This window comes from Mobula hypostoma, chromosome 9 (assembly GCF_963921235.1).
Source record: "Mobula hypostoma chromosome 9, sMobHyp1.1, whole genome shotgun sequence".
NCBI classification, from domain to species: domain Eukaryota; kingdom Metazoa; phylum Chordata; class Chondrichthyes; order Myliobatiformes; family Myliobatidae; genus Mobula; species Mobula hypostoma.
Genome location: NC_086105.1, coordinates 146768202 through 146794761, shown reverse-complemented (window position 1 = coordinate 146794761; position 26560 = coordinate 146768202). Strand labels below are relative to the sequence as shown.

Genomic DNA, 26560 nt, shown 5'->3' with positions numbered 1-26560 from the left:
AGACTCTGTAACCAGGTCATTGCTATGTCAGTTTGGTAAAGCTAGTTTCTCTGGAATTTTTATCATGAAAAATGGTTAAAATTAAATCCTTGTCATACAAAACTTTTCTTCTGAAGGACAAATATAGATAAAGCTGGATTTTTATGGGAACAGCTTTATGTAAAGGCATGGTGATTACGTAACGGTTAAATCAAAATTCAAAGTTCAAAAAGTAAATTTATTATCGAAGTACATATATGTCATCATATACAACCCTGAGATTCATTTTCTTGTGGGCATATTCAATAAATCCCTACTAGAATATGAACCATAATCGTATCAATGAAGGACCACACCAACTTGGGCACTTATCCAGTGTGCAAAAGATGACAAACTGAGCAAATACAAGAAAGATATAATAATAATATATAAATAAGCAATAAATATTGTGAACATGAGATGAAGAGTCATTGAAAGTGACTCCATAGATTGAGGGAACAGTTCAGTGATGGGGTAAGTGAAGTTGAAAGAAGTTATCCCCTTTGGTTCAGGAGCCTGATGGTTGAGGGGTGATAACTGTTCCTGAACCTGGTGGTGTGAGTCCTGAGGCTCCTGTACCTCCTTCCTGACGGCAGCAGTGAGAAGAGAGCATGGTCTGAGTGGTGGGGGGTCCCTGCTTTCCTGCAATAAAGCTCCATGTGGATGTGCTCAGTGGTGGGAAGGGCTTTACCTATGATGGACTGGGCTATATCAGCTACTTTGTGTACCACCAGACTAGTAATCCAGAAATTTAAATTACTCACCCAGATTCCGGCTGAGTACTCCTTATCCAAAATGCCTGCGGCTGGAAATGTTTCGCAGTTTGTATTTTTCGGATTTGGAATATATATTGAGTTAGCTCAGGATTGCCATCATTTCAATAGACAATAGGTGCAGGAGTAGGCCATTCAGCCCTTCAAGCCAGCACCACCATTCACTGTGATCATGGCTGATCATCCACAATCAGTATCCCGTTCCTGCCTTCTCCCCATATCCCTTCACTCCGCTATCATTAAGAGCTCTATCGAACTTTTTCTTGAAGGCATCCAGAGAATTGGCCTCCACTGCCTTCTGAGGCAGAGCATTCCACATAGCATTTCCAACTCTGAATTTATGTGCTACCAGTAAACAGTCTTTGTCTCACACTCACCCATCACACATATGTACTTAACAGTAAAAATTATTATATACCATTAATATAAGGAAAATCTAATGTGTGCAGCACAGCAGCAGCGGGAGAATACCTGAACCAGCTGTTGAACAACGACAGGCTTTCAGTCTCTACCTACAATACAGAGTTTGATTAACAGGGTACAGTACACTGTATGTGTATTTGACTCTATTTTAGAATTTATGTAAGCTATAAACCAATCAGCATCATTCCAGTGTTAGATTTTCACTAGCGACAATCTTTGCAGACTCAATGAATTTCTCTGCTGCTTCATGATCAGCAGATAGATTATCTTTACAATTTTTTATTTCTTTAAAAATTTAACACTGTACCTTTTCTTAAATTTCTGCAACCAGCCTGATGAATAATCATAATTACCTTCAATTTCCAGCTCTTTGTGAGGTTTTCCGTAAGATGCAGTCTTTTATTGATTCTATTATGGTTCTTGGATTAATTATGAATGGCCACAAGAAAATGAATCTCCAGAATTGTATATAAAGACATATATGTACTTTGATAATACATTTACTTTTGAACTTTAGATCTTTGGTTATTTCATGATCAGCGTACTGTTAAATGCCATATGTTCACTCCACTGCTGATGAATCTACTCTTTCAATACACGTTCGAGATCTTCATTTTTCACTTTCTGCAGTGTTTTTCTATTTTTCATTAACTTCTGTTCATTACATATGCGAGATCACTTGTCAGAACTGTCTGTGGTGCACAGAGACCTTCCAGTGCCTTGTGGAATTTTCCATTTGTAAAGTCAGCACCCAAAAAATTTTGAATTTTCGGATGTGTACTCAGCCTGCACTTGATTTCTAATGCCACTACAGACCATAAGATAGAGGAGCAGAAATAAGCCATTCGGCCCATCAAGTCTGCTGTGCAATTCCATCAAGGCTGATTTATTTTCCCTCTCAACCCCATTCTCCTGCCTTCTCCCCGTAACCTCTGTCACCCTGACTAATCAAGAACCTATCAACCTCCGCTTTAAAAATACCCAATAACTTGAGCTCACAGCAGTTTGTGGCAATGAATTCCGCAGATTCACCACCCTCTAACTAAAGAACTTCCTCCTCATCTCTGTTGACTGAGACACAAGAGGTTCTGCAGATGCTGCACATTCAGAGCAACACAAAATGAATGGAGGAACTCAGCAGATCAGAGGTCATCTGTGGAGGTGAATATACAGTCAACATTTCAGAAAGAGGCAAGTTTTTTTATTTACTGGTGGGTGTGTGGAAGGCCATGCTCGGGATGGTGGTAGAGGCAGATACATTAGGGTCACTTAAGAAACTCTTAGATAGGCACACGGATGAAATACAAATGGAGGGCTAAAGAGAAGAGTTAGATTGATTTTAGAGGAGGTTACAGGGTTGGCACAACATCGTGGACTGAAGAGCCTATACTGTACTGTAATGTTCTATGGTCTATAATCTAGGATTTTGAAAACAGGCTTGTAAAAAATTCCCATCATTGATGTAACTCAGGGGTGGAAATCTCTCATGCTAATCCGGTCCGGAGCCTGCCGTGGACGGTCCCAAGCCCGAGTGCAAAAGGAGGAGCATCGGGCATGGGCTAGCAACCGCGTCCCGTAAAAACCCAGCGCTACAGAAAAGCCAACAGAGGCTCCGAAGACCTCATCCCTGGGAGGGGAAGGATCTTTGAATAAGGGCGACACTGGGGACAGCTTGAAAGACTGGCCCAGGACGGAGGACTCTGGACGACAGCGGGCTGCTGTCGGCGGCTATGTCTCAGTGGGGGTGACAGGCTTAGGTAAGTAATCTGGTCTGGTGTACACAGTACAGTATTCAGCTCGAGAGAAAACCACGTGGTTGATTCTTCAATGCCTATTTAAATATCCAAGGGAGATATTCAGTTACAGCCTTTGACTCAGCACCAGAATCAGAACCAAATTTACCCTGACTGGTGGATATGACGTGAAACCTGTTGTCTAGTGGATGTAGTAACTGTAAAGACATAGAATTAGCATAAACAACAAAGTGAAAAAAAATGGAATGAGATGGTGTCCATGGGCTGTTCAGAAATCTGATGGCAGAGGAAAGAAGCCGTTTCCAATAGCGATAGTGTCTAGGACCAAAAACTCCACCATGGACGGTCCCAAGCTCACCTGTGAGAGGAGGAGGGTTGGACATGGGGCTAGCAACCCCATCCTCTAAAATCCCAGAGCTACAGAAGCTCCAAAGACCTCGTCCCTGGGAGAGGAAGCATCTTTGCCTAGATGAATGAATGAATGAATGAAAGAAAGATGGTGTAAGTGGCAAGTCCCTGAAAGCCACAGGGCTGATCAACTTTTTATAGCCCAGGAACGAGGACCCAGAAAGCACAGCCTCAGGATGGAAGGATGTCCCTTTAGAATTGTGATGGGGGGGGGGGGTGGATTTCTTTAGCCAGAGGCTGGTGAATATGTGGAATGGTTGTCTTGACCAAGTCATTGGGTATGCATAAAGCAGAGGTTGATAGGTTCTTGAATAGTCACAGCACCAAGGTTACAGGGAGAAGACAGAAGAATAGGGTTGAGTGAGATAATAAATTAGCCATGATGGAATGCTGGAGTAGATTCAATGGACCAAATGGCCTAATTCAGCTCCTACGTCTTATGGAATAACAAGGAAGTGTTCGTGGACTATTCAGAAATCTAATGGCAGAGGGGAAGAAGCTGTGCTAAGATGTTGAGTATGGGTTTAAGAGGGTGAGTCTCCAAGGCCGTGTCTCCTCACGACCTTGGGCATGGGCAAATAAACTTGGGCTTGCCAGGAAGGCACAAAAACCCCCCAAAACTGATCTTCAGAACTTGAGATCTTTGAAACATAATAATGATAATAATAATAATAATATACTCAAAATTCTGCTCAATGCCACAGGGATCAGAATAGTCTTAGCAGAAACAAACAAGAAAAAGACATTTGGATAAAAGGCAAGTTTTCTTTTTATTATTGAATACAATCTTCTAAAGACAATCTTCCCTTATAGAGCACACATTACTCAAATCGTGGGCTACCTCTGAATCTCTGAGTGCTTCTACAATCCCTTCATCACAACAGAAAAGTGTTGTTCATGCTGTAGTCGTGAAAACAGTTGCTTTGTATTTAATGTACCCTTGCCCTCAAATGCCAGAAGCAACGCCTTCCTGGGTGGCGGGGGATCTATGACATTACCAGGTCAACAAATTCTGTAAAAGAGAATTGCTGATTAGACTTTCTGTCAGTTGATTAATACATGCATTTAGACAACATCAGTACAAAGAAACAGAACAGGAAATTGTGTTGCAGCTTTGCAAAGTTTGGGTTGCCCGGTTATAGGAAGGATGTCGAGTCTTTGGAGAGGGTGCAGAAGAGGTTTACCAGGATGTCACTTGGATGAGAGAGCATGTGATATAACGGAAGTTTGGACAAACTTGGGTTGTTTTCTCTGGAGCAGTGGAGGCTGAGGGAGATCTGACAGAGGTTGATAGCATTATGATAGAGATAGGTATAGTAGACAGACAATATTTTTTCTGGGGGTTGAATTGTCTAATACCAGAGGCTATACATTTGAAGTGAGAGTTAAAGTAATTTCAAAGGAGATGTGAGGGGCAAGTTTTTTTTAAAAAATACAGACAGTTGTGGGTGCCTGAAATGTGCTGCTCGGAGTGGTGGGAGAGCCAGATACATCAGAGACTTTCAAGAGATGTTTTGATTCCACATCAGGTGCGGTCTGTCTAGAGTTAGTACCTTCACCTTATACAGGAGTTCCGATAGTGAGGCCTAATTTGGAATACTGTGTGCAGGTCTGGTCACCTAGCTAGGGACGATATCAATAAGATTGAAAGAATTCAGAGAATATTTACAAGGATGTTGCCAGGAATTGAGAACCTGAGTTTTAGGGGAAAGGTTGAATAAGATAGGACTTATTTCCTGGAGCACAGGAGAATGAAGGGAGATTTGACAGAGGTAGACAAGGTCACAGTGGATATAGATTGGGTAAATGCAAGCTTGCTTTTTCCACTACGGTTGGGTGAGACTAGAATTAAAGGTCATAGGTTATGGGTGAAAGGTGAAATGCTTAAGGAGAACATGAGGGGACACCTGGTCAGGTGTCAGATCTCTCAGTGGGAGAGCATTTTGGAGACAGTGATCACAATTCTAACTCCTTTAGCATAATATTGGAGAGGGATAGGAAAAGACAAGTTAGGAAAGCGTTTAATTGGAGTAAGGGGAAATATGAGGCTATCAAGCAGGAACTTGGAAGCATAAATTGGGAACAGATGTTCTCAGGGAAATGTACGGAAGAAATGTGGCAAATGTTCAGGGGATATTTGTGTGGGGTTCTGCATAGGTACTTTCCAGTGAGACTGGGAAAGGATGGTAGGGTACAGGAACCGTGGTGTACAAAGGCTGTTGTAAATCTCGTCAAGAAGAAAAGAAGAGCTTCCGAAATGTTCAAAAAACTAGGTAATTATAGAGATCTAGAAGATAAGGCTAGTAGGAAGGAGCTTAAGAAAGAAATTAGGAGAGACAGGAGGGGTCATGAGAAGGCCTTGGTGGACAGGATTAAGGAAAACCCCAAGGCCTTCTGCAAGTATTTGAAGAGCAAGAGGAAGACATGAGAGAATAGGACCAATCAAATATGACAATGGAAAAGTGTGTGCATGGAACTGGAAGAGATAGCAGAGATATCTAATAAGTACTTTGCTTCCGTATTCACTACGGAAAAGGATCTTGGCAATTATAGGGATGACTTACAGCAGACGGAAAAGCTTGAGCATGTAGATATTAAGAAAGAGGATGTGTTGGAGCTTTTGGAAAGCATCAAGTTGGATAAGTCACTGGGACTGGACGAGATGTACTCCGGCCTACTGTGGGAGTTGAGGGAGGAGATTGCTGAGCCTCTGGCGATGATCTTTGCATCATTAATGGGGTGGGAGAGGTTCCAGAGTTTTGGAGGGTTGCAGGTATTGTTCCATTATTCAAGAAAGGGAGTAGAGATAGCCCAGAAAATTATGGACCGGTGAACCTTACTTCAGTGGGTGGTAAGTTGATGGAGAAGATCCTGAGAGACAGGAATTATGAATATTTGGAGAGGTATAATATGATTAGGAATAGTCAGCATGGCTTTGTCAAAGGCAGGTCGTGCCTTACGAGCCTGATTGAATTTTTTGAGGATGTGACTAAACACATTGATGAAGGAAGAGCAGTAGATGTAGTGTATATGGATTTCAGCAAGGCATTAGACAAAGTACCCCATGCAAGGCTCATTGAGGAAGTAAGGAGGCATGGGATCCAAGGGGACATTGATTTGTGGATCCAGAACTGGCTTGCCCACAGGAGGCAAAGAATAGTTGTAGATGGGTCATATTCTGCATGGAGGTCGGTTACCAGTGGTGTGCCTCATGGATCTGTTCTGGAACCCCTATCCTTCGTGATTTTTATAAATGACCTGGATGAAGAAGCGGAGGGTTGGGTTAGTAAATTTGCTGATGACACAAAGGTTGGAGGTGTTGTGGATAGTGTGGAGGGCTGTCAGAGGTTACAGTGGGACATTGATAGGACGCAAAACTGGACTGAGAAGTGGCAGATGGAGTTCAACTCAGATAAGTGTGAAGTGGTTCATTTTGGTAGGTCAAATATTATGGCAGAATATAGTATTAATGGTAAGACTCTTGGCAGGGTGGAGGATCAGAGGGATCTTGGGATCTGAGTCCATAGGACACTTAAAACTGCTATGCAGGTTGACTGCGGTTAAGAAGACATACAGTGCATTGGCCTTCATCAACCATGGGATTGAGTTTAGGAGCCGAGAGGTAATGTTGCAGCTATATAGGACACTGGTCAGACCCCACTTGGAGTACTGTGCTCAGTTCTGGTCACCTCTCTATAGGAAGGATGTGGAAGCCATAGAAAGGATGCAGAGGAGATTTACAAGGATGTTGCCTGGATTGGGGAGCATGCCTTATGAGAATAGGTTGAGTGAACTCAGCCCTTTTTCCTTGGAGCAATGGAGGATGAGAAGTCTACAAGATGATGACGGGCATTGATCGTGTGGATAGTCAGAGGCTTTTTCCCAGAGCTGAAATGGCTAGCATGAGGGGGAACAGTTTTAAGGTGCTTGGAAGTTGGTACAGAGGAGATGTCAGGGGCAAGTTTTTTTTAATGTTGAGAGTGGTGAGTGTGTGGAATGGGCTGCCGGTGACGGTGGTGGAGGCAGATATGATAGGGTCTTTTAAGAGACTCCTGGACAGGTACATGGAGCTCAGAAAAATAGAGGGCTATGGGTAACCATGGGTAATTTCTAAGGTAAGGACATGTTCAGCACAGCTTTGTGGGCCGAAGGGCCTGTATTATGCTTAGGTTTTCTATGTTTCAATAAACTTCTTCACTCAAAGGATGGTGTAATTGTGGAACGAGCTGCTAGTAGAATTGATGGCTATGGGTCCAATTTCAACATTTAAGATTAATTTTGGTAGGTACATGGATGGGAGGGGTATCAAGGGCAATGGTTCAATTCAGGTCGATGGGACTAGGCCGAATAATCATTTGGCATGGACTAGATGCGTTGAAGGTCCTGTTTCTCTGCTGCAGTGCTCTGTGACTCTATGGCTGCATGGGTTTCCTCCCACATCTGGATTGGGAGATTAATTTGACATTGTAAATCACCCCTACTGTATAGGAGGGTGTCAGAATCTTGGGGGGGGATGGTGTTAGTATCCGGGGGGGAGGTGTCAGAATCCGGGGCGGGGGGGAGTTGGTGGTGTCAGTATCTGGGGCGGGGGGTGGAGATGTCAGAATCCGGCGGGGGGAGGGGAGGTGTCAGAATCCGGGGGTGGGGGAGGAGTGTCAGAATCCTGAGGGAGTTAATGAGAATGTGGGAAGAACACAATGGGATTATTTTACCATTAGCTTGATGGTCAACCAGGACTCTGGGCCAAATGACTCGCTTCTGGGCTGAGTGACTCTAATTCAGAGGGTCTACAGGCCCCCTCAGTCCATGGCATAAAAAAGACTGGGAACCTCCTGCTCTAATTAAAATCCCATCCATGCTGCAGTCACTATCTATCCCTCAGAAAAGTTCAAGAATTAATTAAAGATTAACGATGAAGATTAGCTTTATTTGTCATCGAAACATACAGTGAAATGCTTTATGTTGGGGATGTGCTGGGGCCAACATAGCATGCCCACATCTCACTAACCGTAACCCATTTGTGTCGGGGATGTGCCGGGGATAGGCCACAACTGTGACCACGATCCAGTGCTGATACAGTATGCCTGAAAATCACTAACCCTAACTCACAGTACCTGTGACTCGGGTTCAGTTCCCGCCTCTGTCTGTAAAGAGTTTGTACGTTCTCCCTATGACCGCGTGGGTTTCCTCCAGGTGCTCTGGTTTCCTCCCACGGTCTAATGAAATTATCGGTTGCTAGGTTAATCGGTCATTGTAATTGTCCTGTGAGTAGGCGAAGGTTAAATCGGGGGTTGCCGGGTGGCCGGCTTGAGGGCCAGAACGGCCCGTTCCACACTGTATCTCAATAATGAAATAAAAAACATACAGACAACTGCGGCAACTGAACCCCGACAGTTCGCGCTGTAAAGCGTTGTAACTCCTACACTACCGTGCCATACCGTGATTAAAGTCAATAGTTCTGCAAAGGGTTACCAGCTCACCATCAGCGCCAAGCTTCCCATCTCCGTCTTTGTCACCTCCAGCCATAAAAATTTTGGTCTCATTGTCACTTAGGACTCTTGCCCCGGCGGAGAACCGTTGCAGGAAGTATCTACGGGGAGAAACGAAACATCGCGTTAGCAGATAGGCATAATGTGCTGGAGGAGCTCAGCAGGTCAGACAGCAGCTACGGATGGGAATAAACAGTTGACATTTCTGGGGAATGGAGGAAGAAGTACAAGGTGGTAGGTGATAGTGAAACTGGGAGAGAGGGAGGGGTGAAGTAAAGAGCTGAGAAGTTGATTGGTGAGAAAGGTAAAGGGCTGGAGAGGGGGGAATCTGATAGGGAAAAGAAGTCCATGGAAGAAAGGGAAGGGGGAGGAGCAACAGAGGGAGATGATGGACAGGTAAGGAGATATGGTGAGAGAGGGAAACAGGCATATGCAATACCTCTTGTGTCTATTGCTTTAGTAAATGAGGTTAGCTTGCTTCTTACCAGTTCTCCTCTGGATGGTCCCAGGCCCAGCTGCAAAAGGAGGATTGTTGGGCCCGTAAATCCTAGAGCTACAGCAGTACCAACAGAAACTCAAAAGGCCTCATCCTTGGCAGAGGAAAGCCTGGCTCAGGACAGAGGACTCTGGCGACCTGCTGTTGGCTACTTATGTCCCAGTAGGGGGATGGACTTAAGCAAGTCAGTAAGTTGCTTTAAATGAAATATCCCCCAGCCCTGCCCCTGCCACAAATGTACCGCACCCAATCCATGAATTATACAATACTTGAAGTGATAATAATATCTGCTCTTATCAATAAATCAAAGTAAAATGATAATTGTCCTCTATTCGTTCAAAAATGATGGAATCCGATAGAATATTGTAATTGTTTTAATTAATTCTGACATTACTCTTTTACAAAACTGTAAGTGATTGAAAGATCAATAATTCTGAGAAGCAACACACACACGCACGCACACACACACACACACACACACACACACACACACACAGAGTGCTGGAGGAACTCTACAGGTCAGGCAGCATCTATGGAGAGGAACAATCAGTTGACATTTTGGACCAAGACCCTTCATCAAGTCTGGAAAGGAAAGGGGCAGAAACCAGTGCTGATGAAGGGTCTCAGCCTGAATTGTTGCCTGTTTATTCCCTCCCCATAGACGCCGCCCGACCTGTTGAGCTCCTCCAGCATTTCCTGTGTGTTGCTCCAGATGACCAACATCTGCAGAATCTCTAATTTATTTATTTATCTTTTATTTAGTGAGGAACAGGCCCTTGCGGCCCAGTGGATTGCACCACTCAGCAACCAACCCATTTAAACCCAGCCTAACCACAGGACTTGCCCGACGCCGGCCCCCTTGGCCTGAGTCGATGTGGCAGTAGTAGTAATCACAGGACAATTTACAATGACCAGTTAACCTACTAACTGGTAGGTCTTTGGACAGTGGGAGGAAACTGGAGAACCCAAAGGAAACCCACACAGTTCACTGGGTGAATGTACAAACTCCTTACAGATGGCGTCAGTATTGAACTCTGAACTCCTGAGTTGTAATAGTGTCACATTAACCGCTATGTTACCATGGCACCCGTATGTGACTGTTATTCTGTTTTCTAAGAGTAATAATGCTGCCTCCCTTGTACTTCCAAATATTGATCCATGTAAGTATCAAATCTGAAGATAGTAAGACAGATAGATTGGTTGCTTAAGGAGACTAACTGGATCAGGCAGATCACGGTGTGTGGGAGCTGAGGAATCACACTGGAACTGAATTAACTATGTGTAAGAATACAACTGTGAGAAGAGCTTGTGAGACTGGTTTGATTTCTTTGGAACACAGGAGACCAAAGGGAGATTTAATTTGTGGAAGACAGAATTATGAGTGGCCAAGAAAGGGTAAGTAAAAACAGATCGTCTGGTACTAGAGTCAGTAACTAAGGGAACAAATTTAAATCAATGGTTTACAAATTAGATTAGATTAGATTAGATTCAACTTTATTGTCATTATGCCGAGTACTGATATAAAGCCAATGAAATGCAGTTAGCATCTAACCAGAAATGCAAAGAATAGTGTTATTTACAAAATAACTGCGAATAAAAAGCAAGTGCTACAGCACACAAATATAAAAGTACTGAGACAGTACAATATGGTGCAATACTGCTTAGCGCTGTGATGGGAGGTTCAGCAGGGTCACAGCCTCAGGGAAGAAGCTCTTCCTGAGCCTGCTGGTGCGGGAGCGGAGGCTCCTGTAGCACCTACCAGATGGGAGGAGAGTAAAATGTCTATGGTTAGGGTGAGATGCATTCTTGATAATGCTTTTCGCCCTGGCCAGGCAGCATTTATGGTAGATGTTCTCAATGGTGGGCAATTGGGTGCCGATAATCCACTGGGCAGTTTTCACCACATGCTGGAAATTAGGGTGGAATTAAGAAAAAAAAGTGATTTTACTGAACCAAAGCCCACAAAATGCTGAAGTAACTCAGGAGGTCAGGCAGCATCTATGGAGGGAAGTAAACAGGACTTCTGATGCCAATTACATCAGAATACAGGCACAGATGACCATGGTCGTCTGAGAGTAGATAAAGGATTTTGGCTTGAAACATCAAATGTTTATTCTCTCTATGAATGCTGCATGGCCTGCTGAGTTCTTCCAGCATCTTATGTGTGTTGCTCAGGATTTCCAGCAGCTGCAGAATCTCATGTTCCTGTTTAACTCAAGTCTGAAAAGTAGCCTAGGAGGCATAAGCCATCACATGATTTCAAAGTTCCTAATGAGCTTTTGAAGGGCTGGATGACAGACCAAGAACTGATTGGTAAAGGTGTCAAAGGTTATAGGGATTAAGGCAGGAGAATGGGGTTAAGAGAGAAGATAAATCAGACATAATTGAATGGTGGAGCAGACTCGATGGGCCAAATGACCCTAATTCTGCTCTTATGTCTATGGTCCAACTGGGAAGGCGGTAAACAAAGTTTAATTTCCACTGATGAGGTGGGATAGAGATGCGTCTCTACCAAAGGAGGTGTAGGGTGCTCCTTCCCTCCGCTAGCCTGCAGGTCACCCCTGGACAAGGTGTAGCACTTGCTTAGCCCCCCGATCAGGGTCACGTGAAACCATGGGAGCAGGTGGTGGATGGTCGTATGAGCAGCCGGTGCAGATCACAAGTCCTGGTTATGCGACCACTGATGCCAGGTAGAAAACCTCTGAAGAGTATTGATAATGGCTGGGGTCACCCGTCTTGTAAAGACACTGCCCAGAAAAGGGCAATGGCAAACCACTTCTGTAGAAAAATTTGCCAAGAACAATCATGGTCATTAAGACCAAGATCATCCACGTCGTACCATACGGCTCATGATGATGATGATGCAGTTCCACCATCACGGACACAATGATCCTCTTTCTATTCTGTAACATTCCATGAATCAGTGAATGGTGGACAGGTGAGATTGTGGAATGTGTCACTACAAACTGCAGCTGAGCTGAGCTGAGCTGGGAGGAAAGGAAAGTTGTGTGGATAATTCTAAAGAAGTCTCACATAGAATGGGTTGGGACAAGTGCCTATACTGTATATAAAGAGCACATCTTGAGGGGAAAGGTCGAGTGAATTAGGGGTTTTCTCTTTGGGGCAATGGAGGATGAGAGATGTATAAGAGGAATAGAGGGAGTGGACAGCCAGCTTCTTTTTCCCAGGCAGGAAATAGCTGATACAAGGGGGCATCATTTTAAGGTGAATGGAGGAAAGTATTGAGGGGGGGTGTCAGAAGTATTTTTTTTACATGGAGAGTGGTGGGTATGTGGAACATGCTACCAGGGGTGGTGGTGGAGACAGATATGTTAGAAACATTTAGGAGGCCCTTAGATAGGCACATGAACAGGGCTATGTGGATGGAAAGTGTTAGGAGTAGGTTAAAGGATCAGCAAAACTTCTTGGACAGAAGGGACTGTACTGAGCTATACTGCTCCATTTATTCATAGACACGGTGTTGCCCCAATTATTGTGTCCAGAGGTTATCTCTAATTCGTCCTAACAAGGAACCCCTACCACTCGGGCCATGCTCTCTTCTCACTGCTGCCATCAGGGAGAAGATACAAGAGTCTCAGGACTCACACCACCAGGTTCAGGAACAGTTATTACCCCTCAACCATCAGGCTTTTGAACCAAAGAGGATAACTTCACTCACCTCAACGCTGAACTACTCCCACAAACAATGGACTCACTTTCAAGGACTCTTCATCTCATGTTCTCAATAATTATTATTTTTTTGTTTATTATTGTTATTTGTTTTTTTTGTATTTGCATAGTTTGTTGTCTTTTGCACATCAGTTGCTCGTCCACCCTGTTGGTTGTGATCTTTCATTAATTCTATTGTGGCTTTGGATTTACCGAGTATGCAAGAAAATGAATATCCGGGTTGTATTTGGTGACATATATGCACTTTGATAATAAATTTACTTTGAACTTTGAGGATACTTAGCTCTATGCTAAGCAGGATGGCATCTGCCAAGGGAGCCATAACTGCAGCGTAGTTGAATTTGGTGTTTTCCATTTGTTGGAGGTAGACAACTAAATATCTGACTGAACATCACTGTCCATTAGCTATGCTGGAAAGTTGTTGGCTGAGGGGAGATAAGGGATTGAAGGGAGAGTTAGCTGCTGATACGTTTTCTGTCTCCAGTCTCTCCTTTGGAATACCCCATACCCAGCGTTTGGGCTTGGTGTGATGGATGACCATTATGGATCAGACTCACAGGAGAGTCTACAGTATTATTCTCCAGAAATTGTTTGTTCATTATGTGCCATATGACTTAGTCAGTCATGTTCTTCCTGTGACCATGATTGTACTTGGCAAATTTTTCTACAGAGGTGGTTTGCCATTGCCTTCTGTGCAGTGTCTTTACAAGACGGGTAACCCAGCCATTATTAATACTCTTCAGAAATAACTAACTTAAAAGAGAGAACTACAGACTGGTGAGCCTTAAATTAGTGGTGGGTAAGTTGCTGGAGGAAGTTCTGAGAGACAGGATTGGCTTGGCTTTGTGTGGATTAAGTTGGGTTTCGTGAGGCAGGTTGTGTTTGTAGAAGCACAGAGTCTGCAGGAGGACTTAGGTTGGGAGAATGGGCAAAGAAGTGGCAGGTGGAATATAGTGTTGGGAAGAATATGAATAGGAATAAAGGAGTTTACTATTTTCTAAATAGGGAGAAAATTTAAAAATCAGAGGTGCAAAGGGACTTGGGAATACTCATACCGGATTTTCTGAAGGTTAATTTGCAGGTTAAGTTGGTGGTGAGGAAGGCAAATGCAATGTTGGCATTCATTTCGAGAGGACTAGAATATAAAAGCAAGGATATAATGTTAAGTCTTTATAAGGCATTGGTCAGACTACACTTGGAGTATTGTGAGCAGATTTGATCGGCTAATGTAACAAAAGGTATGCTGGTATTGGAGAGGGTCCAGGAAGTTCATGAGAATGATTCCAGGAATGAAAAGGTTAAGGGATGAGGAGTGTTTGATGGCATTGGGCCTATACTTGCTAGAGTTTAGAAGAATGAATGGTGATCTCAATTTTAAGTTCAAGTTCAACTGTTATTCAATCATACATAAATATCCATGAATGCAGCCAAATGAAACAGTGTTACTCCACAGCCAAGGTACAAAACATAATACCAATAGTCATAAACATATAGCACGTACAAGACAGCAAGCATACATAAGATATCCATAAAATACAGTCAAACAAAAACTGTTAAATATTAAAAGACCTAGATAGAGTGCATATGGAGAGGATGTTTCTTATGGTGTGAGAGTCTAGGATCAGTGGGCACAGCCTTAGAATAGAGGGCTATCCATTTAGAAAGGAGATGAGAAGGAATTTCATTAGCCAGAGGTGATGATTCTGTGGAACTCAGACAGTTGTGGAGGCCAAGTTATTGGGTATATTTAAAGCAGAGATTGATAGGATTTTGGTTAGTCAGGGTGTCAAAGTTATGGAGAAAAGGCAGGAGAATGGGATTGAGGGGGGATAATAAATCAGCCATGATGGAATGGTGGAGCAGACTCAATGGACTGAATTAGCCTAATTCTGTTGCTATGTGTTACGGGCAACTGAGTTCTTTGAAGAGGTGATCAGAAAGATTGACAAGACATTATCCATGTGGACTTCAGCAAGATTTTTAAAGTCTCGCATGGTAAACTAGTCGGGAAGTGATTCAGGGTGAGCTAGTTAATTAGATGCAAAGTTGGTTGAGGGAAAGAATTAGGAGGATGGTAGTGGAGGGTGGTTTCACAGATGGGAGACCTGTGACCAGTAGGACTGGTAATGGATCCCCTGTTGTTTGTCATATATATTGATGATCTGGATGAAAATGTAGGTGGCATGTTTAGTAAGTTTGCAGATGATGTGAAAATTGGTAGCTAGTAAAGAGCAAAGAAGGGCATCTAAGGTTACAACAGGGTCTCTGTCAACTGAGAAAGTGAGTAAATATTGGATGAATTAATGGGGGCATGAGGGGGAACTTCTTCATTCAGAAGGTAGTGAGAGTATGGAATGAGCTGCCAGCACAAATGGTGAAGGCAGGTTTGATTGAAGTTCGAATAAGTACATGGACGGGTGGAATATAGAGGCCTATGGTCCACATGCAAGTTGATAACACTTGGCAACAGATCAGGCAGCATGGACTAGATGGCCTGAATAGCCTGGTTTCTGTGCTTTACAGTGGAAATTAACTCAGACAAGTGCAAAGTGATGCAATTAGTGAAGGACAGGACTTACAGTGAATGACAGGGCCCTGGGGAGTCTTGTAAAATTGAGACACCAAGAAATACAAATACGTAGTTCCCGAACAATGGTGACACAGGTCGACAGGATGCTGAAGAAAGCAATTGGCATGCCTCCCTCCATCAGTCTGGGAAAAGGTACAAGAGCTAGGATGTGGTGTTTTAAATGTATTCCTCTCAAAGTCCAACCCTATTCCCCCGCTGTGAGAGGTGGAAATGGGTATGGCTGTCCATCAGGGCTCTGTGAAGCTATACAAGCCAATCCCCTGTACAGTGGATGCAAAGGTTGCAGAAACATTGATGAACTCCAACCATACCATTGACACGATGGAGACAGGAGGCCATCGATGATCTATGCTCCACCTGGAGCTAAGGCCCCAAGTAGTTACAGTTGTGTATGACATTAAAGAAACCGCACCTGAAATATTGTGTGCTCTTCAGGTCACCGTATTATAGGAAATGTTTGATTAAGCTAGAGAGAATGAAGAAAAGATTCACAAAGAGGTCACCAGGACTGGAGACTGAGGAGAGATTGGACAGGCAGTGACTGTCTTCTGTGAAGGATAGGAAGCTGAGGCCTGACTTTAGACTTTAGACGTAGACAGGGATCCCAGCCTTTTTCATGCCGTAGACCTCTACCATTACCCGAGGGGTCCGTGAACCCCAGGTTGGGAACCCCTACTTCAGAGGTTTATAAAAATTCATGAGGGGCATTGGATAACATAGATGGTCCCAGTCTTTTATCCCCAGGCAGGAGAGCCATTATGTAGTAGGCATACCCCACGAGATGAGAGGGGAAAGATTTAAAGAGGAGCTGAAGGGCAGGTTTTTAAACACAGAGGGCGGTGAGTATATGGAACGTGCTGCCAGAGGAAGTGGTTGAGGCAGGCACAGTAACAACTTTAAAATAAAACATTATTTTGTTGAGATATAATGCAGAATAGACCCTTTCAGCTCTTCAAGCCACGCCGCCCAGTAACCCCCCGATTGAACCCTAGCCTAATCACAGGGCAATTTACAATGACCAATTAACCCTTAGCAACCATTGTGTCTTTGGACTGTGGGAGGAAACCCATGTGGTCACAGGGAGAACGTACAAACTCCTTACAGACAGCCGCAGGAATCGAACCCAGGTCACTGTAAAGCGTTGCGCTATCGTAGCACCACCAAAAAGACAACTGTAGAGATATATGGATAGAAAAGGTTTGGAGGGATGTGGCCGAAACATCTGCAGTGGTGTTTAGCCTGGATGAGACAGCTTGGTCAGCATGAACGATTCTGGTTGGGTTAGTCCTGTTTCTGCGCTGTGTGACTCTATGAGACAGGAACAGAGCTGACTGAAGGATTGGTCCTCACTGTGGCACCTAGAGTCATTCGCTCAAAGGGCAAACAAAGTAGAACAATACGAGGGGTGATTGATAAGTTCATGGCCTAAGGTAGAAGGAGTCAATTTTAGAAAACCTAGCACATTTATTTTTCAACATAGTCCCTCCTATATTTACACACTTAGTCCAGCGGTCGTGGAGCATATGGATCTTGGACCTCCAGGTGGTCCACAGCAGGGGTGATCGATAAGTTCGTGGCCTAAGGTAGAAGGAGATGAGTTATACAGATCTCATTACATGCACATGCAGTTCAACTCTGAGTGATTATGCAGAAAGTTTGAAGTTAATAACTCATCTCCTTCTACTGTAGGCCACGAACTTATCGATCACCCCTGCTGTAGACACTTTCTGGACGTCCAAGATCCGTATGCTCCACGACCGCTGAACTAAGTGTGTACATGTAGGAAGGGACTATGTTGAAAAATAAATGTGCTAGGTTTTCGAAAATTGACTCCTTCTACCTTAGGCCACGAACTTATCAATCACCCCTCGGAGATTGAAAGAATGGTGGGGAAACAAGCAGTACACCAAAAACATAATGTAACAGAAAAGAGCCTGCATTTCTATAGTACCCTGCAATGTCCCTCTAAGTCAACATGTCCAATTTAGTAGTTTAAAATGTTATTGTAACATGCAGTCCATATGGCTCAAAGCCGAAATAAATTTACCATCAAACTACATGTACGTCACCATATGCTACCCTGAGATTCACTTTCTTGCAGGCATTTACAGGAAACTAAAGAAATACGATGGAATTTATGAAAGGCTATACATAAATAAATAAACCAATGCACAAAAGACATTTTTAAAAAAATATAAATTCTATTGTATTTCTTTATTTTTCCTGTAAATGCCTGCAGGAAAATGAATCTTAAGGTAGCATGTGGTGACATATACATACTTTGACTCAGATGTACACATTACAACTTTTAAAAGTACAAAATTGGACAAATTGTGCAAATATTATATATACAGTATATATAAAATATACAGTGTGTGTATAATAATATTTGCACAATTTGTCTTCTTTTAATCTATAACTGATATGGAGACATGAGTTGTAGAGTGGTTGAAGGCGAGTCTGTAGGTTGTGGGATCGGCTCTTTGCTGAGGAGACTGAAGTCACAGTGGTGGAACAGGGAGAGCCGCTGCCAGAGACCTGCTCAGGGTTCAGTCCTGACCCTGTGTGGAGTTTGCATGTTCTCTCCATGACCCTGTGGGGTTCTCCCATGTGGCCCAGGTTCCTCCCACATCCCAACAACATGCAAGTTGGTAGGATCACTGGCTGCTGTAAATGAGAGAGAGAATCTGGGGAGACTGTGGGGAGAATAGTAACCTGGGATTTATGTTGGATTAGTACAAAAGGGTGCTTGTTGGTAGGCAGAGACTTATTGGGCCAAAGGGCTTGAGTTGTGCGGTATCTCTCTTTGCAGAGAACAAACTCCCATGGCCAACAGCGTGGCAGCCATGCGAGATAGTGATGCTGGTTGAGACACGGACATTAGAAGAGAGATTAACTTCATTTGTCACATGTACATCGAAACATACAGTGAAGTTTTTGTTTGAGTCAAATTTTTGCCTTGAATCAAATCAGCGAGGACTGCGCTGGGGGCAGCCTGCAAATGGCACCACACTGCTGGCGCCAACACTTCAAGCCCACAACTTAGTAACCCCAACCTGCACATCTTTGGAATGTGGGAGGAAGCTTCTTCCCCAGGCCATGAGACCAGAGAGACAGAGAGACTTGATCTGGAGGAACATTGTTTTGTTTGTTATATTTATGTGCATGTTTGAATAATAAGAAACTCACTTGAGGAAAAGCACGCTGTCACAGGGAGAATGCACAAATTCCTCGCAGACGGCAGTGGGAATTGACGATTGCTAGCCCTGTAATGGTGGTGTGCTAACCGCTACTCCACTGTCCCACCCCTAACTGACCCAGGATACCAGGAGGAACCCTTCTCCAATGGGTCAGAGGACTTCAAGTGAGGGACCCCACAGCACTCCTGCCACAGCGACATTCCCTCTGTACCTCCTGAACCTTATCAACCTGAAACCAGAACTCAGAGGACAGGAGGTCGAGTGGGTGACCCTCGGGACCAGGGCTAGTACCCACGAAGTGGGCATTGATTGGGTGAATGCAGGCAGGGTTTTTCTCCTCTGGGGTTGGGTGAGATGAGTACTAGAGGTCATAGGTTAAGGGGGGAAAGGTGAAATATTTAAGGGGAACCTGAGGGGGAATTTCTTGGCTCAAAGGGATGCGAGTGTGGAACGAGGTGCCAGAGGAAAGTTCAATTGCAACATACAAGAGAAATTTGGCTAAGCACATGAATGGGGAGGGGTGGGGGTGGGGGATATGGTTCGGGTACTGAGAGGCAGAAGATCAGACAGCATGGACTACATGTGCTTAAGGGCCTGTTCCTGTGCAGTAGTATTCTATGACCGACAAAATTCTCCATCCCACACAAAATGCTGGACGAACTCAGCAGGTCAGGCAGCATCTATGGAGGGGAATAGACTGTTTATTCCCCTCCATGGATGCTGCCCGACCCTACTGAGTTCCTCTAGCGTTATCTGCATGTGTCTCTGTATTCCCGGCATCTGCAGAATCTCTTGGGTTTAAATTTCAACAGCCTGCTGCTTAATATGCCATGCAGAGAAGTTAAAACGGAGTCGGGGTTGGGGGTTGGCTTACTTTAATTCATCTTCTTCGATAAAACCACTGTTGTCGTCGTCAATGGCCCGGAAAACTTTCCTGATTTCTTCGGCGGTTTTTTTCGACAGGCCACAGGTGCGGAAGAACTTTTTGCAGTTAAAGGACTCTTTGGCTGCGAAACAAGACAGAGAGCGTCAGCGCCGCAACCCGCCTCTCGGCAGAGACCCCGAGGACCCGACACAGCCGCACGGGGCACACGTTACCTTGACACTCCTTCAGCGCGCTGGAGATGTCAGCAATGGACAGAACCTCGGTGACTTCCATTCTGAACCGGCTGAGGAAGCAAACACAAGAGGGATTGAAGACATTTTCCCCGCTACCGGCTCTCCGGCCCACTAAACCTCTCTCGCTTCACCTCTTCACGCCCACTGTCACCGTCTCCCGCGTCCTTTCTCTCACCAACTTTTTACTCTCTCTCACATTCTCCCTCAGCAAAGCCGCCAGCATAATCAAAGACGCTACCTACCCAGACGTTCCCTCTTCTCCCCTCTCCCATCGGTCAGAAGATACAAAAGCCCGAAAGCTCAAGGACATCTCCTACCCCACAGTTACCAGATTCTTGTGCCATAAGATGGACCCTTAGCCTTACAATCTACCTGGTTATGACCTTACACTTCATCGTTTAGCTGCACTGCACTTAGGCGGTGTTATCACACTTTAATCTGCCTTGTTATTCTTTTATCTTATTCTCCCTCCCTGCACTTTATTAACTTTATTATTTACATCCTTCACATACATGAGTAGTAAAAATCCTTACGTTACGTCTCCGTCTAAATGTGCGATTTATAGTATTGTTCTGCATAAACAGTATGCCAGACAAGTTTTTCACTGTACATGTGACAATAATAAACTAATACCGATACCTCGCACACTCCTTTACCCCTTTTCTCTCACACTTACGCATTCTCTTTTCTTTTCTCACTGTCTCTCACATACCTCTCGACCCTATCCCAGTCCCCCACATCTCTTTACACTATCACACTCCTTTTCGCACACCCCTTTATTTCCTCTCACTGTCTCACATTTTTAAGGTGCTTGGAAGTAGGTACAGAGGGGATGTCAGGGGTAAGTTTTGTTTTACGCAGAGAGTGGCGAGTGCGTGGAATAGGCTGCCGGCGACGGTGGAGGCGGATACCATAGAGTATTTTAAATGACTCTTGGTTAGGTACATGGAGTTTAGAAAGATGGCGAGCTATGGGTAATTAGAGGTAATTTCTAAAGTAAGCACATGTTCGGCACAGCATTGTGGGCCGAAGGGCCTGTATTGTGCTTTACATTCTCAGTTTCACATTCATTCGCATACCCCTTTCTCTCTCTCTCTCTCTAATCTGTCACAAACCTCTCCACCCTCTCTCTCACACACACTCTCCTACATCGCTCTTTACCCTCTGTCACAAACTCTCACACACGAACTTTTGACTCTCTCACACACTCCCACATGTTGTATCTCTTTACCCTCCTTCACACACACTCTCCCACATATTTATTTACCGTCATACTCTCTCACAAACCTTTTTACCCCCCCCCACACACACACACTCACACACACACACACACACCCAAGTCTCTTTACCCTTTTCACGCACAAACCCTTGTGTTTCTTTCCCCTCTCCTTCACACCATCTCGCACAAACCTCTCCCTCGCCTTCCCATTTCCCCACACATCCCCTCACACCATCTGGCAGCCTTCCATTCTCTCACACCCCGCCCCCCCGTCTCTCGTGTCCCTTCGCCCTCACCCCACCACTCTCTCTCACACACACTTTGCCTCATTCTCGCACATTTCCCCCCCCCCTCCCTCCCACCCACCCACCGCCTCACCCCCACATTCCCCGTTTTACGCACGGTGTCCTTCTGGTCCCGGCTCCTGCGCTCTCCCACTCACCAACTTCAATCCACTCTCTCTCTCAAAGACTCCGCTCTCATTCCTCGGGACACCTTAACTCTGGACACTCATAAAACAACATTCACCTTGGGGCAAATCCGCGCTGTATCCAAATAAATAAATTAAATTAAACAATCGGCCGGGCATAACTTTACGCATTGATCTTAAAAGACCTTATTGTCTTTCCAATGTAAAACAATTAAATATTTACCCTTGATGCCTAATCGAAACAGAATCATAGAACACTACAGCGCAGAAACAGGTCCTTCGGCCCGTGTAGTCCGTGCTAACTATCTGCCTCGTCCCTTCGGCCTTCGCCAGGACCATAACCCCCATCCCGCAGAGAATGAGACTAGCCAGCCCACTCTGTACAATACTGGCCGCTTACTAGTACCGTAGACCTGAGTTTCTCTCAGCTTTCCCTTGTAACTTTGCGTGCGCGCGCGCGTAAAGGGTCTCGTCTCCTCTCAACGCAAGGGTCAGGGAACAGGTCATGTCAGAGTCGGTAGCTTAGTTTGAAAGCCACGACACCGCATTGCATCGCCAGTCCTGATATCCTGTCCCTAAGGATAGTTTGGACGGGAGTACCAATTCCTTCTAAACCTCCTTTACCTAATAGAGTGGCCGCAGAGAGTATTTTCGTGGTCTTCTGAAGCCCATCCACTTCGAGGTTCAATGTGTTGTGGTTCAGAGATGCTCCTCTGCACACCGCTGTGGTAACGTGTGAGTTCTGTCACCTTCTTGTCAGCTGGAACCACTCTGGTCGTTCCCCTCTGACCTCTCTCATTAACAAGGCGTTTTCACCTACAGAACTGCCGCTCACTGGATTTTTTTTCTGATTCTCGCACCGTTCTCTGTAAACTGTAGAGACTGTGGTGTGTGAAAATCCCAGGAGCTCAGCAGTTTCTGAGACACTCAAACCACCCTGACTGAATGGGACTTGTTCTCTGAGCTTTACGTCCAGTGGAGCTAAGACCCTGTAAAATGGAACGCGCGCACACACACAAAGTTACAAGGGAAAGCAGACAGAAACTCAGATCTTCTCAAATTCCTTTTGCAAACGGACCTGGTCTAACTCGGGGAGCGGATTTATTCTGCGACCCTCGAGTTCCTCACCTTCGCTGTATGTTGGGCCTCGCTGTACACCAGATGCGAGCGACGACCTTCTGTGGGTGCGCGTGGTGCAGTCCCGGTTTATATGCGGTCCATTAGCACGACTCTTTACCTTCTTTGAGTTACGTCGCCTGGATCAAATACACACTCTTCACCTGCTATTGAATTTCTTAGCCAGCTAATAATCCCGAGCTATTTATATCCCCGCTCACCTGATGTAAGCCCATTCGTAAGGGAAACATGGTGACATAGACGTCCTTCCATAACAAATTGACTTTGAATATTACATTGGCGAGCGTTCTGTGAGGATACTGCTAAGATCCTGGATGGGTCCGCGACATTTAAAGAGAATATTTTACAAACTGTTACAGACGCAAGAGTCCCCCTTGACAATTCTAGCGCGCACTGGCAAGTTTAAATCAGGCATTTCTCCTCAGACAATCCGCCATTCGATACATTTAGTTGAACAACGGGGCGACGTTTAAGAACTGGACGCAGAGCGATTGAAGTTCAACTTTTCAGCTTTGAGGTTTGAGAGACAGAAGGTTAATTATTTGTATTCTGGTTGAAAGGAACTGGAATTCAAAGCCAGAATCCGGTTTATTATCACAGACATACACTCGGTGCCACTTTATTGGGCACACATTTGCACCTGTTCGTTAATGCAACTATCTAATTAGCCAATCAAGCAGTAGCAACTCAATACATAAACGCAGAGAAGTTGTTGTTCAGCCCAAACATTAGAATTGGGGGGGGGGGGAGGAAATGTGATCTAAGTGGCTTTGACCATGGAATGTTTGTTGGTGCCAGATGGGGTGGATTGAGTATCTCAGAAACTGCTGATCTCCTCGGATTTTCACGCACAACAGTCTCTAGAGTTTATAGACAATGGTGTGAAAAAGAAATCCAGTGAGTGGCAGTTCTGTGGGTGAAAATGCCTCGTTAATGAGAGAGGTCAGAGGTGAATGGCCAAACTGGTTCAAGCTGACAGGAAGGCGACAGTAACTCAATTGACTATGTGTTACAACAGCGGTGTGCAGAAGAGCATGTCTGAACACACAACACAACAAACCTTGAAGTAAATCGACTACAGCAGCAGAAGACCATGAGTGTACATTAAGTCCTGATGAAGAGTCTCAACCCGAAGCATCGACTGTTTACTCTTTTTCATTGATGCTGCCTGACCTGCTGAGTTCTTCCAGCATCTTGTGTGTGTCACTCTGGATTTCCAGTGTCTGCAGATTTTCTTGTGAACGTAGATTTAGGAGATACCTAATAAAGTGGGCACTGAGTGTGTGTTATAATCAATTGTTGTTTTGTGGCAGCAATTCAGTGCAAGACATAAAATTCACCATAAAAGTAACTGGTGCAAAAGAGGAATAGTGAGGTAGAGTTCAGAAATCTGATGGCAGAGGGAAGAAGTTGTTCCTGAATTGTTGTGAATGAGTCTTTGGGCTCCTGTACCTCCTCCTGATGGTAGTAATGAGAAACGGGCATGTCCCCAATGATGAGGCTCCTTAATGATGGATGCCAAAACTTGGCAAGACTTGAGTAAGCATTGTTCTTCCTGAAGGCCATGCATGTAGATAGGGTAGTAAACACACCCTCACACAGAGGATGCAGAGGGGGATCAAAAAGGCAAGGGAAGAGGACTGGGTCGAGACAACAGAGACTTATGGAGAAGAGGAGTTATAAGCCATGTCGCCCCTCTCTCATTATGGGCAATGTGAGATCGCTGGGTAATAAAATGGATGAGTTGACGGCGCTAGGCAGGAGTCAGAGGACATTTCGGGAGTGTAGTGTTATGTGTTTTACTGAAACGTGGATGCATGAGGACATATCCGACCAAAACATTTCCATAAAGGGCTTCCAGACCGTTCGGGTTGATCAGAATTGCACTGAGAGCAGTAAGCGTAAAGGAGGGGGGCTTGCTGTACTGGTTAACAACAGATGGTGCAATCCTGGTCATATTATGATCAAGGAACATGTTTGTAGACCAGATATTGAACTTTTTGCTGTTGGACTCCGGCCATATTATTTGCCAAGGGAAATCTCACATGCAATTGTGGTTGTTGTGAACATCCCTCCCTCTGCCAACCCGACGTCGGCGTGTAACATCATTCACACCCTTGGGTACAGGAGTACATTCAGCCAGAGACTCGTTCCACCGGGATGCAGCACTGAGCGTCATGGGAAGTCATTCCTGCCTGTGGCCATCAAACTTTGTAGCTCCTCCCTTGGAGGGTCAGACACCCTGGCCAATGGGCTGGTCCTGGGCTTATTTTCATCTGGCATGGTTTACATATTATTATTTGACTGTTTGTGGCTTTGTATTGCTATGTTTGTACTCTGTTCTTGGTTGGTGCAACTGTAACAAAACCTAATTTCCCTTGGGATCAATGAAGTATGTCTATCTATCTATCTATCTAAGACATACAGCATACTTATCTTTCATTGGATGGTGCATTGAATATAAGATCAAAGAAGACATGCTGTAGCTGTATAAAACTTCAGTTATGCCGCTCTTGGAGTACCGTGTGCAGCTCTGTTGGTCCATTATAGGAAGGATGTAAAAGCTTTGGAAAGAGTACAGAAAAGGTTTACCGGGGTGCTGCCTGGGTTAGAGAGTATGAGTTGTAAGGAAAAGTTGAACAATTTTTTCCCCTGGAGCACTGGAGATTGAGGAGGTACCTGACAGAAGTTTATAAAATTCTTAGAGGTATAGACCAGAGGTTCCCAAACTGGTGTCCATGGATCCCTTGTTTAATGGTAATGGTCCTTGGCATAAAAATGCTTGGGAGCCCCTGGGGTAGTCAGAATCTTTTTTTCCCAAGGTGGAAATATCAAATACTAAATGACATGCATTTAAGGTGAAAGGGGGAAGTTTAAGAGAGCTGGAGGAAGAAGATATAGTAGTGGTGTTTAAGAGACTCTCAGACACACACACATGTGAAGAACAAAGAGACATGGATCATGTAGAGGTAGAAGAGATTTAGTTTGATTTGACACCAATTTGGTCACAGACATTGTGGGCTGAAGGGCCAGATTCTGTACTGTACTGCTCTGTATTCTTTGACATACTGTTGCCCAGCCCTTGATTGATCCTACACCCAGGAGATCCAATACTCCCACCGTAAATTGCTGGACCACTTCGTCGAGCACCTCAGCTCAATCCCCGAAAAGCAGAACCTCAAGCTGGCCAAACAGTTTAATTCTGATTCCCATTCCCATTCTGACATGTCAGTCCTCCTCTTGTGCCATGATGAGGCCACCTCAGCGTGGAAGAGCAACACCTTAACTTCAACTTTCCCTACCTACAGACAAATGGGATAAAATTTTTCATTTAGTTAGTACTTCTTCTATATGTGCTAAACATACTTTAATACAATTTAAAGTAGTACACAGAGCTCATATGTCCAAAGATAAACTAGCTCATTTTTATTCCCATATAAACCCTACTTGTGATAGATGTCACTCTGAAGTGGCTTCTTTAACTCATATGTTTTGGTCCTGTCCTCTTTTGGAAAAATATTGGAAAGACATTTTTGATATTATTTCAACAGTTCTATGCTTCGATTTAAAACCCCATCCTATTACGGCAATCTTTGGATTGCCAATGGTAGAACATAGATCTTTGTCTTCTTCAGCCTGTTGAATGATAGCTTTTGTTACTTTAATGGCGAGAAGATCTATTTTGTTGAACTGGAAGGAAACTAATCCTCCAACTACATTCCAATGGTTTTCTCAAACCATATTAAGTTTAAATTTAGAAAAAATTAGAAGTGATATTTTTGACCCTTGGGTTAAATTTGAAGAAACTTGGAAA

At 44.3% G+C, this 26560-nt stretch overlaps 1 protein-coding gene across 4 annotated transcripts; it reads right to left on the bottom strand.

Annotated features, from left to right (window-relative positions):
• Positions 1-4183: 4183 nt before the first annotated feature.
• On the bottom strand, positions 4184-23196 carry LOC134351418 (parvalbumin, thymic CPV3-like). 4 transcript variants are annotated; one of them, XM_063057523.1, is made up of 6 exons: positions 22947-23196; positions 22738-22865; positions 19940-20010; positions 19716-19848; positions 8857-8966; positions 4184-4388 (listed from the first exon to the last, which is right to left on the bottom strand). In XM_063057523.1, exons 3-6 carry the CDS (start codon positions 19998-20000, stop codon positions 4363-4365), a joined length of 330 nt encoding a protein of 109 aa, XP_062913593.1. In that variant the 5' UTR covers positions 20001-20010; positions 22738-22865; positions 22947-23196; the 3' UTR covers positions 4184-4362. The 4 variants fall into 4 exon arrangements, with proteins under 4 accessions (XP_062913593.1, XP_062913592.1, XP_062913591.1 ...); XM_063057522.1 differs by having other exon boundaries at positions 22738-23196; XM_063057521.1 differs by lacking the exon at positions 22738-22865.
• Positions 23197-26560: the final 3364 nt, after the last annotated feature.

Bases quoted from the DNA above. Each gene is read 5' to 3' on its own strand.
- LOC134351418 (XM_063057521.1), bottom strand. From the start codon at position 22,984: ATGTCACCATGTTTCCCTTACGAATGGGCTTACATCAG. The intron at 19,849-19,939 runs GTAACGTGTGCC...CTTGTTTCGCAG, and splicing joins CGCGCTGAAGGAGTGTCAAG to CCAAAGAGTCCTTTAACTGC. The intron at 4,389-8,856 runs GTGAGCTGGTAA...TCTCTTTTACAG, and splicing joins TGGGAAGCTTGGCGCTGATG to AATTTGTTGACCTGGTAATG.